Source organism: Cervus canadensis, chromosome 2 (genome assembly GCF_019320065.1).
Source record: "Cervus canadensis isolate Bull #8, Minnesota chromosome 2, ASM1932006v1, whole genome shotgun sequence".
Taxonomy (NCBI): domain Eukaryota; kingdom Metazoa; phylum Chordata; class Mammalia; order Artiodactyla; family Cervidae; genus Cervus; species Cervus canadensis.
In genome coordinates, this window is record NC_057387.1 from 101385919 (window position 1) to 101406379 (window position 20461).

General features: G+C 40.7%; 1 protein-coding gene across 13 annotated transcripts in view; it reads right to left on the reverse strand.

The window, feature by feature from the left end:
* MACF1 (microtubule actin crosslinking factor 1) overlaps nt 1–20461 on the reverse strand; it is a 337865-nt gene that overhangs the window by 224139 nt on the left and 93265 nt on the right. Inside the window, exon 1 of one of the 13 annotated variants that reach the window (XM_043461826.1) lies at nt 8321–9242. The exons of 11 other annotated variants lie outside the window; for them this stretch is intronic. In XM_043461826.1, the coding sequence (XP_043317761.1) occupies nt 8321–8429 (109 nt within the window). In that variant the 5' untranslated portion in view covers nt 8430–9242. Of the gene's footprint in view, nt 1–8320; nt 9243–20461 lie in introns of those variants that run through there. One more of the 13 variants, XM_043461816.1, reaches the window with a different exon arrangement.

Genomic DNA, 20461 nt, shown 5'->3' on the forward strand with positions numbered 1-20461 from the left:
AAAAAGCCGAGCCTCTGTTGCTGTCAGGACAGACGCTCTGATCCTGTCCCCACACCACTCAGAAGGCCCCACTGCAGATAAGGGCCTAATCGCTGGCCCTGTGCTCTAGCTCCCTAAATATAACTTCTTCAGGCTAATGCTACTTCCAATCCTGTTCCTGAAGACAGGGAGGGAGGGCCAGCACCCAGAAAAGCAAGTTTCCAGAAGTTAGCCTGAGAAACTGCAAGTGGGAAATAAAAAGTAAACAAGTTTACCAAGCAGGTCACTCAGGATAAACAAGCCCTGTGACCTGCCTCAGTTCCCTGACAGCTTCCTTACCCTCTGCAGGGCATCCCTCTCACCTGCCAACAGCAATAATCCTGTTACTACTTACTAATAACAGGACTCACAGCTGACTTTATCCCACCTTGACTAAGCTCCTAGTCACCCCAACCACCTGTGACAATTCTGCTCAGTTCGTTCCTCTTATTAGAGTCTTCTTAGTCTTGGAGGAAGGGTTCTCCTAGAATTTACCTTGTCCTAGGAAAAGAAAAGCATAAAAAATAGGGAAGAGAGACAAAAGGGGAACAAAGATTTCCTGATTCATATTTAGTAACCTTTTCCTTTAAAAGATTTAAATTCCTTCAGTGCAGGGGCTGTCTTTAGTTTTCATATCCCAGTCTCTAACACATTTAGAAGGCACTCAATAATCCAAGCTAAAATTAACTGAGCATCTACTATAACTGTTAGTTCACATGCAATGTGCTAAAAACTTCAAACAAATATCATTTCATTTAATCCCAACAATTCTCTTGGGAAGGTGAACCAAAGCCTGCCTTTTTCTCACTCCCCTAGGATCTAGGCAGAGCTTATTTCCCTTGAAGGTACTAGAGACTGAGGAAAGTAAGAGAAAGCTGTGGGGACAAAGTCAGTCTAGCCACCAGGAGATAGGCCTTCCCTTTAGGATCCTAGGAGATTCTGACCCTCAAAACGGAAGCCACTGCTGACAGGAAAGACAGGACCCTGACGGAGACAGTCAGCTCTTAATTACCGGAGAAAATCAGCCAGTCTGTGATTACCCAGGTCATTCTCATTCCTTTTTAGCCCAATGTTTAGTCATTTCATAGTTCACCAGATGTGAGAGGCAGGAAAAGGTGAATCTGGCTGCTCCCTGCAGATTCATTAAAATGCTGAATGGAAGGAAGAGATAGATTCAAGCCAATATTTCCATGGCTAGAAGTTATCTGAGAATTTACAGCTACTGGCTTTCTTACTAGCACAGAAAACTGAAGCTATTCATTTATTTCCCAAAACATGAAAATCACCCACTATTGAGGATAATAAAGCAGACATAGTCTTTCCTTCTAATGTGTGTGACAATGATTCATAACATATCACTAACTTTTTATACATTTCCACATTGGCGTCTACCATATTTTTAAATTCCCAACTGTAAAAACAAACATTTATATTTTGTCCCAGGAGTCTACATGAAAGTGCAATGTCTTCACTGATATCTTTTGGTTTTTTAAGTATAATAATGACAGCAAAAAAAAAAAATAATGACAGCAAACAATTATACAGTCCTTACCACATGTAGAATATATTCTAAGAACTAACTCAAAGCAACCATGAAGTATTATAAACCCCATTTAACAAACGAGGAAATAAAGGCCCATATAGATTACTGTCACTCTGCCAGCAGGGCAGAGACAGGAGGAAAATACAGGCAGTTTAACCCCAGACTCTCAACAAGTTCTCAATGACAATTCCATACTATATCCACGTGTGGCCCAGATAATTGCGCTGTCAGAATTGCAGAACACTGGAGACTTCAGTCTTTTTTCTTCTCATGCTAATTAGAGATCTGAAGTCCAGAGGAATTAAGTGACTGTCTAATATCACATAGTAGTAATAAGCACAAAAGCCAGGATTTAGAACCCAGATCTTCTGACTCCAAGTTCACTGGTCTTCCCACACAATACACAACCTAGAAAAAAATAACTAAGGAAAGAAAAAGAGAAAGACTACATCTTGATTACAACACCTAATGCTTTAGTTATTTCAGCAAAGATATATTAGGTATTTGACCATTTGTTTAAATATCTGCATATCTATTATATGTCTGACCCTTTGTGGCCCCATGAACTGTAGCTTGCCAGGCTCCTCTGTCCATGGAATTTTCCAGGCAAGAACACTGGTGTGGGTTGCCATTTCCTTCTCCAGGAGATCTTCCCAACCTAGGGATCGAACCTGGGTCTCCAGCATTGCAGGCAGATTTTTTTTACCATCTGAGCCATCAGGGAAGCCCCTAATAAAATGTTAGATAATACAAGTGGACCATGGCTGATTCATGTCAATGTATGACATGACAAAAACCATTACAATATTGTAAAGTAATTAGCCTCCAACTAATAAAAATAAACGAAAAAAAAAAAATCACTCAGTAATTCTGACTATAAAAAAAAAAAAATACAAGTGGATGCTGCACAGCCTAGTCATAAAGAAAGAATCAAAATTCAAAGCAATCTTGGACTTCCCTGGGGGTAGAGTGGATAAGAATTCACCTGCCAATGCAGGGGACATGGGTTCAATATCTCATTTGGGAAAATACCGCATGCCACAGAGCAACCAAGCCTGTTCACCGCAAGTTCAGGGTTCCTGAGCCCGTGCTCTAGAGCCCACGAGCTGCAACTACTGAGCTCACGTGCTGCAACCACTGAAGTACATGTGCCCTACAGCCTGTGCTCTGCAACAAAAAAGCCACCACAGTGAGAAGCCCATATAACCCAGTGAAGAGTAGCACCTGCTCACCGCAACTAGAGAAAGCCCATGTGTAGCAATAAAGACCCAGCACAGCCAAAAATATAAAATAATTATTAAAAAGTACTTAAAATGTACTAAAAAAAATTTTTAAGCAATCTCAAAAATCTATACCAAATCTCATAGGACAAAATTTCATTAGAATGTCTTTAAGTCTTATGCTGAAGTTCTAGAAAACCAAAGGAACAGCAATCTTTGGAGGGGTGACAACAACACTTCATGCACAGGGTTTGATCATTTTATAACTTAGGTTTAATGAGACTCAACAGTGTAATGGAGCAGCTTAAAAAAAAAAAGTCATGGTACAATTCTAGATTGTACTTCATATGGTCCAGATTCAGGAATTATAGCTGGTCCTTCTAGTAGGATGCTGGAAATGAAAAAAACCTTAAGAGATTGGATTGTCAACTCTTTCATTTTACAGAGAAAGAAAACAAGATCGTAGGGGGAAATCTGTCCTTTCACAAACAAAAAGTTCTTCTTAAGTATATAAATAAAGCTTTTTTCCTGTTTACACTACCACCATATGGATATTAATAAGCTAAGGCACAGGGCAACTCTATACTATTCAGTTATCCTATACTAAGCACCTACTTCAGGCCTCACATCAAGCTCAGCAAAGCCCTGTAAATATACAAATGAACCAGGCATGGTTCCCACTACAGCTTAATCTAATGATATCTTAATTCTTTCATTTACTTATTCAAGTAACATTCACTGACATCTATTCTGTCACAGACATTTAAGAAACTGAGATGAGTAAGAGTTCCTCTTCTTAAAGATCTTACAATCTAACAGAATCTAATTAGTGGGGAGAGAAACAAGCTAAAAAAAAATGACAACACAGGTTTGAATAGGAAGTATTAACAGAATGCTACAGGAGCACAGAAGAGTAACTTTTATTCCAGTCAAGGAAGGCTCTCCAGAAGTGCTAACCACTTACCTTGAGGGACAAGTATTAAGTTGTCCAGTTAAAAAGAAGATACAGGCATTTCAGGTAGATGTCTACAAGTTTTAAATGATGTTTCAGCACTGAGTGCTTATAAGGCCAAGACAGGAAGTAAAACAAGTGAAACAGGCAATGGGCAGATCATAAAAACCCTTTTATCTCCTGCTAAAAAGTTTGAACTTCCTTTTAAAAGCAGAAAGAAAAGCTTTAATAGATTTTAAGCAGAAGAGTGACATAGACAGCTCTGCAGTTTAGAAAGATCATTCTAGCTACAGTTAGAAGACAGAGGGGGTAGAGGAATATAGAGAATGGGTAAAATAGATTGTTTCAACAGTCCCAGAGAGGAAAAATGAAGATGTAAGCTAAAACAGTAGGAAGTTTGGGAAACAAGAAGATAATATATGTGAATACAAGTGTAGACATGGTGTACTGAAAACTATGTAAAATTTCAAGTACTAAGTGAGTGCCAAATTCTGTCTTATAGGTATTATATGGCTTCAGTAGAAATTGTGTCTTCCTGTTCTCTTTTACATCTGCTAAAGACATGTTGACTTGGGAACCTGACTGTAAAAGTCATGTACATATATAACAGTGTCTCACCAATGTACTCCTAACATCTAGAAAAAATAGTGAAGGAAAGCTAAGGTATAGTAATCACGGTGCCTTCCCCATGTTTCTGCTGTACTTCCTTCACCTCTCTACACACACACATGACCACCACATTTTCAAAGCAAAAATACTTTAACTGTCCAAAGGGAATGCTAAAATGATAAGGAGTTAGGAAATTTAATTGCATGAGGTAACGGAAAGAGAATTCTTTAGGCTGGTGAAGACAGCTTAAGTATAAGCAAGCCTGACAACTAGAAGAGGGAATACAGGTATTTTTATGACGCAGTTACATCCTGATAAACCCAGCATAGGTTAAAAATATCCTAAGCCAAGGCTTCCCTGGTGGCTCAGTGGTAAAGAATCCATCTGCCAATGCAGGAGACATGGGTTCGATAGCTGATCTGGGAAGATCCCACTTGCCACAGAGCAGCTAAGCCTGTGCACCACAGCTACTTGCTCTGGAGCCCATGAGCCACAACTACTGAGCTCATGTGTTGCAACTATTGTAGCCTTCACACCTAGAGCCTGTGCTCCGCAATAAGAGAAGCTACCGCAATGAGAAGCCCATGCACCAGAACTAGAGAGCAGCCCCCACTTGCTGCAGCTAAAGAAAAGCCCACACAGCGACGAAGACCCAGCACAGCCAAAAATAAATAAATAAAAACTGCAGGAAAAAAAAAAATCCTAAGTCAAAACTGCATTTGATATAGCTAACCATTTGATATAGCCAAACATCATCACTTGGCTGAGCCTAACTTAAATGTGCACAGAACACTTACATTAGCCTACAGCTGGGCAAAATCATCTAGTACAAAGCCTATCTTATAATGAAGTGCTGGATATCTCATGGAATTTACTGAATACCATACTGAACATGAAAAACAATGACTGTGTGGGTACAGAATCATTGTATCGGTTGTTTACACCCATGATCATGTGGCTGAATGAGCCCTGTGGCTGCTGCCAGTGCTCAGCATCAGGGGAGAGTATGCACTGCCTGCCACTAGCCTAGGAAAAGATCAAAATTCAGAGAATGATTTCCACTGAATGCATATTGCTTTCACATCACTGTTAAAATAAAAAAATCTATCAAACCATCAGACAGTTGGGGACTGTCTATATACTTGATCTCTGCCGGGCAGAATTTGGCTGATGGGCATAAATCACAAAGAGGCAACTTTCAGCTTAAAAAAGAACTCTACTACCAACAGAATGAATAGTCCATAGGTTGTATGTTCTCCAAACAGAGACCTTCAAGCAAAAAGAGCAACTTCTGATAAGGGCAGGACTAGGTAAGAAGTTGGGTTGGTTAATAGGCAAGGTCACTTTCAACTCTAAGAGCAATATAGAATATGTGATCAACTTTAAGAATGGAAGAAATCAGAAATGTACACAAGCACAATGAAGATTTACTCGAGTTCCATATCTTAGAACTCTAGCACTAAGGAACCTAGTGATTTCAACTGAAACAGCAGAAACTTTTCAAACAAATCTTATATGGAACTCAACATATATAACATGTAATTTCAGTATTTAATAGCATGAATCAATTTTACAGATTCAAATTTATATTACTTATTTAAAGCCAAATGACTTAACCAATCAAGTAATTTTGACTGAAATTAGAGATTACTTAATTATAGTTATATCAGCCTCAGCTTCTTGTTTATTTCTGTGCTGTATTTTACTGCAGGGAACCTTTTTTTTTTTTAACTGCTTTATACAAATAGTAACAGTTTCAGTTTGCCCCTAATCTCAGGATATTATTCAAATAAATCGATACAAGAGCATGAAAGAATAACAGAAATATTGTTTCAAAGTTAAATGCCTTCAATATCTAAAAACTATGTACATTCTTATAATGTGTAGATATGATTAGAAAAGTGGGGCAAGGAGCACAGAAACTGGTAGTACACTAAGCCAGCATTACAATGGGATCACTTAATGACGTGTCACCCACTCACTATTACAACTGAACATCTGAGACTTGCCTAGAATTTATTAAGCACAGGACTCATGTTCTGCAATACTGTACACACTTGCTATTAACGGAGGAAGAAAAAAAAAAAAAAAGACCAGACTAGAAGATGTAATCTTCACTTTTTTAATCAACAATACATTCATAAGCACTATAAATATATACACAGAAATGAGGGAGAAACTTTATTCTGGTGATGTCCAACTGGCAGACAGCACATTAGAGTACACATGTAATTTTAAAATACATATTAATAGATAAAATACATCTTAAAATCTAAATTAAAATGGGTTCAGAACCTCCAAAGTAATTCTGTGAAAGTTTTAGAATTCATATTCTCCAACTGAAAAAAAACACCACTCTAATTTTACGGATAAACTGAACATAGCATATTCCCAATATAACTAATAGGTACTAGAATCAAAGTTGTTTCATAAAAATAAAAAGCTTTTACAGTGTATTTTTCTTCTTTTTACTACAGCTGTTTGTGAAACTAATATTTCTAAAACATAAAGAAGCCATTTCAAAGACAGGGCTATGACTTCTAAGTTCAAGAGCAAATCTTATACTGAGGATAAACTTCTTAAAATATTAATGAACTAGTGGTTGAGAAATGCCATTACCATCATGCACAGAAAAATGAAAATGAAAGCATCAGCCTTCGCTTAAATAATATTTACTTTTCTCATTGCATATGATATAGCATATAGAGCCAAATAACTCATGCCTGCCTACTCCTTTCTTTATAAGCTCAAACACAGGCTTACACATCAGGAAAGTCACTTTGGGCTACCTTCTAAAACACACTACTACACAAGTGAACACATTTCTAAATGTCTCTCTGCTTTTGCTGATACAGATGCACATTGGGATCTGAATATTTAGTCATAAGCTTTTCTAGGACTTACTGGAAAAAGACACTGGGAATGACTGAATCTAATTCTGCCAAGCATTCATGAAATTCTAATAGTTTCCTAAATAATAAGTCATCAAACCTGTACCTTAATTGTAAGATACAAAGCAACAGGTGTTGCTTCAATAGGTTGGCTTGAAGGCAGTAAGCGGGTCACAAAGACAGTAAGTACTAAAGGCACAGATCTGAGAGTGTACTCCAGAAAAAGCTGGACTGTATCAGTCCTCAGCTGTGGAGGCTTAGAATCCGCTAAACACAGGGCTGATCCCAGCACTGGGCATTTAAAAGCCAAAGGAATATAATGCAGCAAATAGTAATTCGGGAAGAAAGAGGGGTCTGCTACCACTCAAGAACAAAATGAATAAACAAGATTTTAATATCAGGATCTGAATATTCACCTGGGGAAAAGAATAGCTAACTTCCTTGCATTGAACAGGATGCAAGATGGCTTGGATACACATTGTGTAAACTGTGTGGCTGTGTGAGGGGAAAAGAACATTTCAATCCTACCAAAGAGAACAGAGGCGTCCCTGTGTTCCCAGATGCACCTCGGCAAGGACAGCCGGCCACCCTTTCCTCTCACTGACCTCCCCTCCTCTGCCTTTTCTCACCCGAATAATTAGCAAATCCAGAAACTTCTCTAATCCCACAAGTTCTCCCACATTTATACCTGGAGGAGGGTGACAGAGTTACTCTATGTTTTTGGTTAAAAAAAAAAAACAGATCCAAAAACTACTCTGAGACTGAGAAAGTAAGGAATGGAAGGGCTTAATTCTATAAGGAAGGACACAAGTCATCAGAGTCGCCACTTCCCTCAGCCTCGAGCCCAGACATCACCTCATCTCACCAGCACCGCCTCACCAGACAAGCCTCACAGAGCAAGAAAGGGTCCAGTCCTAAACTGGTCCCAGAGCAGCCTGGTTTCCTCAGCAGGTCCCCCACACACTCAGGTCTGATAGCCCGCAGGCTGTGCTGGCCCTTTAAGGAAAGCAAGTGGGAAGACTTCTGCCATCCACCCCACCCTCAAAAGCCCCACAGCAGATTCCAAGAAGCACTGGGCACCCATTACCTGCTCTGCCTCTGGCACATCTTTTCCAGTATAGAACACCGGCAACTCCAAGAATGTGAGTCAAAATAAAGATGGTTGGTGGCAAATAAGACGAATCTAAGAGAGGCATTTCCAGGCCCGTCCTTTCTCCTCCCCTGAGTTAGCCACAAGCCCACAGCTCGGCACAGCCTCTGAATGCCTTTCTCCTGAGGTTACTGCTGTCCTGTACTATCAGCAGAGGCAGAGGCCCGCAGCTCAGTGTTGTCAGAAACTTCCTGGCGGCTTCTCCCCCATCTCGCCTCTGTTTTTCAGCACGCAGTAGTAGATGGGACTAAAACTCTACAGTGTGTCTCAGACAAAGCCCAGGAAACAACTGGCCAGAGGGGGAGGGGAAAGGGAAGGAGGAACCAGGAGAGCAAAAGGGGCGTCTAAGCTAGTGCTGAGCTGACTCAAACTCTATCTTTGGCATCCTCTGTTCAGCTTAAACAAACAAGCCTCAGACCCTTCTACAAGATGGGAGGCTGTCAGAGGACGTCACACTCTTAACTTTCCATTCCCAGCCTGGCTGGGATGGAGCCAGAAGAAAAAAGTCACAGCAGCACCGGGGAACCACTAGCAGGGAGGAGGTAAAGCACAGAAGGACGTTTAAGTGTCCACAAGCTCCCTGGCACAGTGGGAGGGCAATCCTTCCACACCCACAACCCGGGAGGAGGAGGCGAGGGACCGGAACATCACTGCAGAGAGGATGACATGCAGAACAAGCTCCATGAAACAGACCTGACATCAGGCATGCTGACGATCAGCAAGGAGAGCAAAACTGCTCCACGGGTGTGTTTTCCAAAAGTTGGAAAATCTACCTGATGTCTCCCAGCTGCCCGAGGGGACAGGAGGACACTCAATGACAGCAGAAAACAAGGCCTTTCAGGAAACTAAGACCTGCTTGCAAAGGAAAACTTGAAATGGACACTGTAGCAGCAACTGAAAACATTTTAAGACTTACCCACCAGTAGAATGACTAAAACCAAGTCCTGGCAAGATGTAAAGCAACTGGGAACTCTCATATATTGCTGGTGGGGTGAAATCGGCCACTCCAGAAATTACTCTAGAAAACAGTCATACACATACTAGAATGACCAAGCAATATAAGTCCTAGGTATTGACTCAAGGAAAATGAAAACATGTGTCCACACAAAAACCTGCACATAAATGTTTATAGCAGCTTCATTCAAAACAACTAAAACCTGAAAACAACCTGAATGTCCATCAAACTGGTGAACTAATAATCTGTGGTGCATCCATACAAGGGACTACAACACAGCAATATGAAAGGAACATACCCTTGATACATACAACAGCATGGATGAATCTCAAGAGTATCAAGCTACATGAAAGACGCCAAATACAAAATCACACATACTGTGTGATTTCACTAGAAAAGGAAAACTATAAGAACAAAAATCAGATAAGTGGTTGCCAGGGGCATGGGGTGAGGGAAGGGAACAGAATTCAAAGGAGGAACACAGAAAATTTTACAAGGTAATGGAAATGTTCTATATGCTGATGGTGATGATGGTTCCACTACTATATACATTTGTCAAAATTCACAACATTGCAGATTTAAATGGATGGATCTTATCGTATATAAATTATATTTTTAATTAATTTTTTATTTTGGCTGTGCTGGGTCTTCATTGAGGCACTTGGGCTTTCTCTAGATGCAGTTCCTGGGCTTCTCTTGTTATGGAGCACGGGCTCTAGAAAGCGCAGGCTCAGCAGTTGTGGCACGCAGGCTTAGTTGCCCCGTGGCATGTGGGATCTTAGTTCCCTGATCAGGGATCAAACCCATGTCCCCTGCATTGGACGGTGGATTCTTCACCATTGGATCACCACTTCAATTCAGTCGCTCAGTCATCTCTGACTCTTTGCAACCCCATGAATCACAGCATGCCAGGCCTCCCTGTCCATCACCAACTCCCGGAGTTTGCTCAAACTCATGTCCATTGAGTCGGTGATGCCATCCAAACATCTCATCCTCTGTCGTACCCTTCTCCTCCCGCCCCCAATCCCTCCCAGCATCAGGGTCTTTTCCAATGAGTCAACTCTTCCCATGAGGTGGCCAAAGTATTTGAGTTGCAGCCTCAGCATCAGTCCTTCCAATGAATACCCAGGACTGATCTCCTTTAGGATGGACTGGTTGGATTTCCTTGCAGTCTAAGGAACTCTCAAGAGTCCAACACCACAGTTCAAAAGCATCAATTTTTCGGCGCTCAGCTTTCTTCACAGTCCAACTCTCACATCCATACATGACCACTGGAAAAACCATAGCCGTGACTAGACGGACCTTTGTTGGCAAAGTAATATCTCTGCTTTTTAATATGCTATCTAGGTTGGTCATAACTTTCCTTCCAAGGAGTAAGCGTCTTTTAATTTCATGGCTGCAATCACCATCTGCAGTGATTTTGGAGCCCAAAAAAATAAAGTCTGACACTGTTTCCACTGTTTCCCCATCTATTTCCCATGAAGCGATGGGACCAGATGCCATGATCTTAGTTTTCTGAATGTTGAGCTTTAAGCCAACTTTTTCACTCTCCTCTTTCACTTTCATCAAGAGGCTTTTTAGGTCCTCTTCGCTTTCTGCCATAAGGGTGGTGTCATCTGCATATCCCTAAATTATATTTCAATAAACCTAACAAACACATTTGAAGGCTGGAAAGAAGTCTGCACAATCCAAGCTGCATATGCAAAGTTCTTGCAGTGCCCCCTCTTCATCTACTTTTCTATGAAGAGATACTTTATAAAATGAAGTGTGGACACACAAAAACACAGACAGCCCAAAAGCCAAGGGTACATCTAACTTCCAGGATCCTCCACTCAGAGAAGAGTTACAACCTCTTTTTTCTACCAAACTAGCTCTTTATTTCTACAGTGCCTTTTAAACTACGGTATAAAAACATGCTGTGTTACCACAAAAAAGTTTTAAAAATGCAAACTACTTTAATATCTGTAAAGTTATCTCTTTTTTTTTTTTTAATAAAAGGGAAGGGTTTTATATTTGAACAATCTACTAACCAGAAAGGTTAATAAAGGGCCTTTAATGGGGGAACTAATACAATATGAATGCCTTAATCTGGGGTCAAGATCATCTACAATTTTATGCTAAGCTACATTTCATTCATCAAATATTTATTATGTGCCATGCCCTGTTCTAGATACTGGTAACACAGTAGTGAGTAAAACAAAGATCTTGCCCTCATGGGGCTCATATGCTAGTAGGAAGAGAGAGGAAGACAGAAAATAAAGTAAATATATACTAAGGAGATGAAGAGGAGAAGGGAGATCCAGAGGGGAGATGTTTACAGTTTTCTGTACAGAATGGTCATGGAAGGCTTCTCTAGTAAGATGACATTTGAGCAGACCTACAGATTACAAGCCAACAAGTCATATGGCTATCTAGAGAAAGGATGAGCCCAACAAAGAAAAGAGCAAGTGCAAAGTCCCTGAGGCAGAAGCAGGCTTGATGCGTTCAGGGGACGTCAAGGAAACTAGAAAGACTGAAGCTGAAAGCGAACAGGAATGTCAGGAGACTGTGACCAGAGAGGGGGGTCGGATCACCTGTGTCTGTATAGGCCATGTGTAAAGACTCCAGTTTCTGTTCTAAGTGAAATGGAAAACCTTTGGAGGGTTTCCTGTGAGAGAGTGATAGGATTTAACTTAGGTTTTCAAAGGACCACTCCTGCTGCTGTATTGAGAACAGACTATTGAGAGGCAAAAGCAGAAGCAAGGAAGCTAGTTATAATGTGATTACAATAATCCAAGTGAAAACTAGTGCCTGAGAAATGATAACCAAGACTAGGGTGCAGTTGTAGAGATGGTAAGATACGGTCATATGCTGGACAAATTTTAAAAAAAAAGAGTCAGGACTTCCTTGGTTTCCAGTGGCTGACTGCGCTCCCAATGCAGGATGCAGGAGTCCCGGTTCGATCCCTGGTTGGGGAACTAGATTCCACGTACCGCAGCAACTAGGGCTTCACACGCTGCGGATAAGGATTCTACATGCTGCAACTAAAAATCCTGTACGTTGTAACTTGGAAAAAAAAGATCCTGCATGCCCCGACTGAGACAAATAAATAAATATTTTTAAAACTAAAGAAGGAAAAAGAGAAAAAGAGCCATCAGGATCTGCTGATAGACTGATGTGGGGTGAGCAAGGAAAGAACAGAGTTGAGAAATGACTTCCAGGTTTGGGCCTGAGAAATTAAAAAGACAGAACTGCTATTTCCTAAGATGGGGAAGGCAGCCAGAGAAGCAGACGGTCTGCGGTTCACTGGTGGTTGTAGTTCCTTGGGGTGTTGCTTTTTTTTTTTAGTGAGGGGTGGGGAATGGGTAGGAATTCCATTTTGGATACATTAACTTTGAAATGCCTAGTAGACATTTTAGTGGAATTTTGAATATGAAATTGAATATATGAATCCAGAGTTCTTGGAGAGACCCAGGATACTGTTTTACAATCAAGAAACTACGTGGAAAAAAAAAAAAAAGAAACTACGTGAGACCACTTAGGCAGTAACTTGTTCAAGTTATTTTGCCCATAGTCACAAAGAGGATGAACTGACATCTGAACTTTTATCTGTCTGATTTCAAATTAATTTATTTTAACCATACTACCTCCTTTTGCTGAAAACTTCTGGCAAAATCAGTATGCTAATTTGAAGCTAACCAATTTTAGATATTTATATATCTGGAATACTTCCTCTTTGTAAGACAGAGCCTATAAAGAGCTCTACCCAGCTCTAAGGAGAGAATCTCAATTTCAACACAAAATGGTACAGTACTAGTGCTGTCTGTCACCACTGTATAACACTTTTTGCAATCTTTTAAGTATCTTCACCAAATTTTCATTTCCTAATATGAAAGCCATTTCTTTTCCTTACGCTGCTACCTGAAGCCATTGCAAGGCTGTCTTAATTGGAAAATCATGTATCATGCTTATGCCATTCAAAAACACCTAGGAAATTTGAAGGGGAAAAAAATTCAAGGACTCAAATATCAAGATACATTCTGAATCTACTTCTATCACAGAAGATAACAGAAAGTATCCAACTTAACTTATTCTTTGTAGATTTTTATAAGATAACACGCTATACCTTGGATACACCATTTTTCTACATATCACAAGTCAAAAGTTTGGTTCCAGCTTTTGTGTATATGTACATATGCACATTTGAAGGAAGAAAAAAGGGCAGAGAAATTGCCTTATGAAAATAACATTTTCACTCAGAAAAACTAAGACGGATCTGTGTGTTGTCACAGGAAGTGGTTAGAAGCTGGCAAGGGGAGTGGCTAGTTTTCGTTTTAGAGATCATTTATGATACAAAGAATAGGCCATTTACAGACACATTCAGCACCCTTCAGGATATCCTTTGCTAACAGCCAATGGAAAGGGCCGCAAACCAGCAAAAAAACTTTGTAGAAGCAACACTCTGAACTTCATTAAGACTTGAGACCTGCCTTTCTATCAGATCACTTCACTCACAAGGATTTAGGATGGTCACCCACAACCGTTACCCACAAGAAATCTTGAAACAGAGCAACAGCCCCAAATCACATCAGTATCTGTGACTGAGATGAAAGCAAGCCTGTGAGAAGAGAGGCTGTATGGTTTATTCGAACTGTCATGGAGTATACTTGGTCTCAAAAATAACTGACATCCACCAGCATCAGAACTTTAGCAGATACAGACTGGAAATATAAGACCCATTTAAAAGAGTAAAATCTAGAAAAATAATGTTTACAAAAAGAAACTTAAAAAAAATAAAATACCATTTAAGATTTAAATTTTGGCAGAGAGACTACCATATGACTAACAGGATTAGAAACCACAGGTTTCTGGAAATGGGAGGTCCAGGCATCAAATCCTGGCCTTGAATGCCTGTCACCTGTGTTCTTCCACTGAGTCCAGAGGCAAAGGATATGGGTTTCATGGAAGCTAATTAGGAGACATCTATGACTCCAATCTCTAAGATTTAGCAATATAGTATTGAGACAACAATAAACATGCCAAGGTTCAGAATGTCTACAAAGAATTTTCTACATACCCAAGAGTCACTGAACACAATAAAGGCAGGAAAATATCCAAATTTCTTGCTCAATAACCTAGATGCCATGAATATTTTAGCAGCATGCTAATTTCAGGTCCAATCTGAAACCAGACTGTGCTGTGCTCCATCATGTCCAACTCTTTGCGACACCATGGGCTATAGTCTGCATCAGTTCAGTTCAGTCACTCAGTTTTGTCCAACTCTTTGAGAACCCATAAATCGCAGCACGCCAGGCCTCCCTGTCCATCACCAACTCCCGGAGTTTACTCAAACTCATGCCCATCGAGTCGGTGATGCCATCCAACCATCTCATCCTCTGTCGTACCCTTCTTCTCCTGCCCCCAATCCCTCCCAGCATCAGGGTCTTTTCCAGTGAGTCAACTCTTCTCATGAGGTGGCCAAAGTATTTGAGTTTCAGCTTCAGCATCAGTCCTTCCAATGAATACCCAGGACTGATCTCCTTCAGGATGGACTGGTTGGATCTCCTTGCAGTCCAAGGGACTCTCAAGAGTCTTCTCCAACACCACAGTGCAAAAGCATCAATTTTTTGGCGCTCAGCTTTCTTCACAGTCCAACTCTCACATCCATACATGACCACTGGAAAAACCATAGCCTTGACCAGACCAACCTAGACAGCATATTAAAAAGCAGAGACATTACTTTGCCAACAAAGGTCCGTCTAGTCAAGGCCATGGTTTTTCCAGTGGTCATGTGTGGATGTGAGAGTTGGACTGTGAAGAAAGCTGAGCACCGAAAAATTGATGCTTTTGCACTGTGGTGTTGGAGAAGACTCTTGAGAGTCCCTTAGACTGCAAGGAGATCCAACCAGTCCATCCTAAAGGAGATCAGTCCTGGGTGTTCATTGGAAGGACTGATGCTAAGGCTGAAACTCCAAAACTTTGGCCACCTCATGAGAAGAGTTGACTCACTGGAAAAGACCCTGATGCTGGGAGGGATTGGGGGCAGGAGAAGAAGGGTACGACAGAGGATGAGATGGCTGGATGGCATCACTGACTCGATGGACATGAGTTTGAGTAAACTCTGGGAGTTGGTGATGGACAGGGAGGCCTGGCGTGCTGTGATTCATGGGGTCGCAAAGAGTCGGACATGGCTGAGCGACTGAACTGAACTGAACTGAGGTTGGTCATAACTTTCCTTCCAAGGAGTAACTGTCTTTTAGTTTCATGGCTGCAGTCACCATCTGCAGTGATTTTGGAGCCCCAAAAAATAGTCTGACACTGTATTTCCCATGAAGTGATAGGACCAGATGCCATGATCTTAGTTTTCTGAATGTTGAGCTTTAAGTCAACTTTTTCACTCTCCCTTTTCACTTTCATCAAGAGGCTTTTTAGTTCCTCTTCACTTTCTGCCATAAGGGTGGTGTCATCTGCATATCTGAGGTTATTGATATTTCTCCCGGCAATCTTGATTCCAGCTTGTGCTTCTTCCAGCCCAGCGTTTCTCATGATGTACTCTGCATGTAAGTTAAATAAGCAGGGTGACAGTATACAGCCTTGCCGTACTCCTTTTCCTATTTGGAACCAGTCTGTCGTTCCATGTCCAGCTCTAACTGTTACTTCCTGACCTGCATATAGGTTTCTCAAGAGGCAGGTCAGGTGGTCTGGTACTCCCATCTCTTTCAGAATTTTCCAGTTTATTGTGATCCACACAGTCAAAGGCTTTGGTATAGTCAATAAAGCAGAAATAGATGTTTTTCTGGAACTCTCTTGCCTACTTGAGTTCAAATCCAGACTCTACTATATATGGTACATTAGCACCTGTGGCCAAGTTATGTAAGTGACTTCAAGAAACCTCAATCTCATCTGTAAAATGATGATAATAATAGAAACTGTCCCACAGAGCTGTACTGAGGATTAATGAGTTAATGTACTTATGGTGTTTAGATTGTGCCTGGCACACAGTATGTGCTCAATAAATACTGTCTGTATTTATCATTATTTGGAAGGAGAGCAAAAAAACTATTTAATACATGTGATCACAAGATTTCTGAATAGGTCTTCCCTGGCAGTCCAGTGGTTAAGAATTCACTTGCCAATGAAGGGGACACAGGTTTGATCCCTGGCCTGGGAAGATTCCACAGGTGGTAGGGCAGCTAAGCCCCAGAGCCACAACTACTGAGTCCAAGCTTTAGAGCCCAAATTCTGCAACAGGAGAAGCCTGCACGCTGCAGCTGGAGAGTAGCCCCTGCTGGCTGCAACTTGAGAAAGCCCAAGCACAGTAACCAAGACCCAGCGTAGCCCCAACAATAAGTTAATTACTTAATTAAAGAAAAAAAAACAAGAAGAAGAAGAAACACCAGGCAGTTCCCTGGTGTCCTAGTGGTTAGGATTCCAGGTTTCCATTGCCTTGACCCAGGTTCAATTCCTGGTCAGGGAATTAAGATTTTGCAAGCTCCAAGGTGCAGCCAAAAATAAATACTAAAAAAAAAAAAAAAGCTGAATACTGCTCACACTATACAAAACCTTGGTAAACTCATCATTTACCTAACCTATCACCAAAACTACCAAATCTAATTTTCCTAATCCCAGTCTCCAACCTGCTGACCCTGTTCTCATCTACTGTGAGATTAATCTCCCTGAAGCATGCCTAACGCCTGGTTTGTCTTAAATGCTCAATAAACACTCATCTGTCATTTAACTCTATAACTTGCATTCCTCAGTGAGCAAGTTAAAAACTCTGGCCTTACAATGTTTCCCTCACTTGCCCTGGCATGTATTTCCTTCCCATTTCCAGAAGTCAAAGTCCCACTCCTGTGGATCAGTTTAAGCCAGTCTTTTCACAGAATTCTCGGTGCTGACTCCCTCTATCTCAGCTAGAAGTAAACAACTTCTGTGAACTTATAATTTATATGCTTCTCTCTTATGACATCTAGCACTTTCTACTTTAGAATATAACTGTGTATATATTTTTACTCCACTAAAGTGGAGCTAAAGTCGTTCTCCTATGTAAAATCTCATCACTAAAGAACTACTCATGAAATGAGTGAATAAATGAATGAATGAACGAATGAATGAAAAGAGCAAAAGGATCTAAAGAGCACTGTGAGGGCCGTGAATAAAGGGGGAAAATACTGGAAAAAGCAAAACTGGATCCAACAAACCATCAAGATTCCCAAAATACAACATCTATTTTCACACAAAAACACACCCGGAAAACTATTCATCTTATGGCAGGAATAATTCGACATGCTCCTCTAAATAGGCTCAGCAGATAACATATACTAACAAAGGAGCCGAGACACTTTTAACAGAGAACTTCCAAATCTACCTGAGAGGTTATGAGGAAAAAGTTAATTTATTGATTCAGAAATTCCACTACTACAAGTCTCTCTAGATATGAATTCTGTCCAGCAGCCAAACTCCCCCCAAGCCCCATTCTTTTCTCTCTTTCCCTCTCTTTCCAGAACTCTAACACAATCTTTAGCCAAGCCTAGACTCAAAATCTGACTTCATGGTTTCCAGATGTATCTTTGGACCAACTGATTAATCTCTTTCATTCTCAATTTCCCTGTCTATAAAATGGAGATAATAAAATTACCTCTTCACAGTGTTCCAGTGAGGATTAGGTAAGAAAAATGCATGGACTATTCCGCGCTCAGTAAGCACTAAAATATATAGTATGGTATGTATAGTAAAATATACAGTAAGCATTATATGTTTTAGTGCTTACTGAGAGCCGAAGAGTCCGTGCATTTTCCCACCCTCACTAATGAGAACTGTTGCCATCACTGTTCCTGCACTAGAACATCTGTTCATGTGCTCATGCTCGGGCTCCGTTTCTCAGACGTGTCCGACTCTCTGCGACCCCATGGGCCGTAGCCCACCAGGCTCCTCTGTCCATGGAATTTTCCAGGCAGGAATATTGGAGTGAGTTGCCATTTCCTCCTCCAGGGGATCTTCCTGACCCAGGGATCAAACCCATGTCTCTTGCATCCCTAGCACTGGCAGGCAAATTCTTTACCACAGAGCCACATGGGACCTAGCAAAGCATCAAATCATCTTCAGTGGCCAATGCAAGGAGGTAAGTCAAGGTATTTAACAGCTCTAAACCACCAACTCAATGAATAAAACAAAATGGGCTTTAATGGCTCTGCTTCCAAAAGGAAAATATGATTGTATTAGTAACCTTAATATCCATATCACCATTTAAAATAATCCCTCTCTTTGGGGTTCTGTTTTCCCCAACAAAGTAAAAATAATAAGATCTAGCTATTAAACTTTTTCCAGTATACTCTGAGAGCCAGTATCTTAAATAAATGGAAAAATGTGATTTAAGAATAAGAAGCCCTGTCTATGGGGGCTGTTTCTGAATTTTGCCAAGGTTGTTATTTTTGTCCAGAAATATCTGTCATTCCAAGTAAATGCACACTGAAAGAGAGTTAGCCTCTTTCTTGTATCCCGCCTAAATGCAATTTAAAAAATGCTTTTTCAAATAAAAACAAAAACTGGTCTCAATGGGAACTGTCTTTTAGTGTGGTCTGGCTATGAACATGTGATCAACTTGTTTTCCTGAGATATCAGAAATTCAAGAATGCAGAAGTAAAAAAAAAAAAAAAAGAATGCAAAAGTAGAATAAACATGCAACTGACTGAGGGGTCAGGAACTCAACATAGATATAACTGGGCTTGAGAATGTCAATAGGTAGCAACATTCAAGGCTCAGAAGAAGAGTCTGGGCCAAGATAAGAGGTAGGTAAGAGAGACCAACTTAAGCTATTTATCCATGGAAACCAAGCTTTGTACACAAACAGAGACCTAATTTTAGATCTCTGTGAGACAGTTGACCACATTCTGGCAGTAGCTCTAAGTGAAAAAGAGGTAGAACTTGACCCCTGAAGACAAAGACAGACTTGACAGCTTCTTTCCACTTATGAATCCCTGGAGCCTGCTCTGAACTCTAATTCAACACAAGAATCATTTTAGTCTTTCTCAGGAGAATCTACCACCCGGCTCTGCTTACTTCCTAATAAAACCTTCTGCTCTCATGACCCTTCACCAGGGTCCAAGGACCAAAGTCAAATCAAACATGGCTAACAGGATCTCCCCTGATAGTATCACTTCATAACTATGTGACCCTGGGGAAGCCACTAATGTTCCTGAACTTGGGTTCCTAATACTTACAATGTGTATATAAATACCTGTTTCTAACCACTGTTCACAAGATTAAGTAAGGAATAAATGTAAAGTACATGGGTACATATCAGATGCTTTAATAAACAATTTTCTTCCCCTATTTCTTGTCATTGTCTTTAAAAGCTGCTCTTCAGATCTTACTCATAAAATCAATTCCATCTCAGGACTTCCCTGGAGATCCAGTGGTTAAGACTCCCTACTTCCAATTCAGGGGTTGCTGGTTATTATTATTATTTTTTTAATCAATTCCATCTCAACCATTGGACTAATCTGCTCTTCAAACAATTAATGTTCCACAAAGTTCACATCTTTCATTTCTGCTCTAAAAATTAAAAAAGTACTCTAAACAATAAATATAAGGAATCTGATTGGTCTATCATGGGATTAGATGTTTCTCTCATTTAGAGTTTAATACCCCAGTGACCCCTACTGGACAAAAATAGATACAGATGACTAAATTTTATAACTAAGACAAAGAGACTCTGTGATTGCTTGATTCTAGTGAAATCCTCACACACAGAACTTTATTATACAAGCTCAAGCTTGCCTCAAAACCCATATACACACGTAACATAGAAGACAGCAATGCTAAGTGCAGTCGCTCATTCCTTTCACAGGAGACACCATCACCACAGTTTGGTTGGCTCACTGACTACCGAAACGGGATGCCCAGTATTCCCAGCTTTCTGATGAGTCCTTATAGAGAAAAGAGCAGACAGAGACGGAAGAGTCACCGGCACACAACCCCTACCCCACGCTACCCTGCAGTTCTTCCGTTCCCTGAGCTGACTCACTCTCAGCTCAGCCCAGACTCCCTGTCCACAGCCAGGGCCACTGTGCGCCTGGTGAGTAATGCATCCTCCCAGCTGCCTCTGACTTAACGAGTAATAAAAGGAAATGTGGGTAACAGTT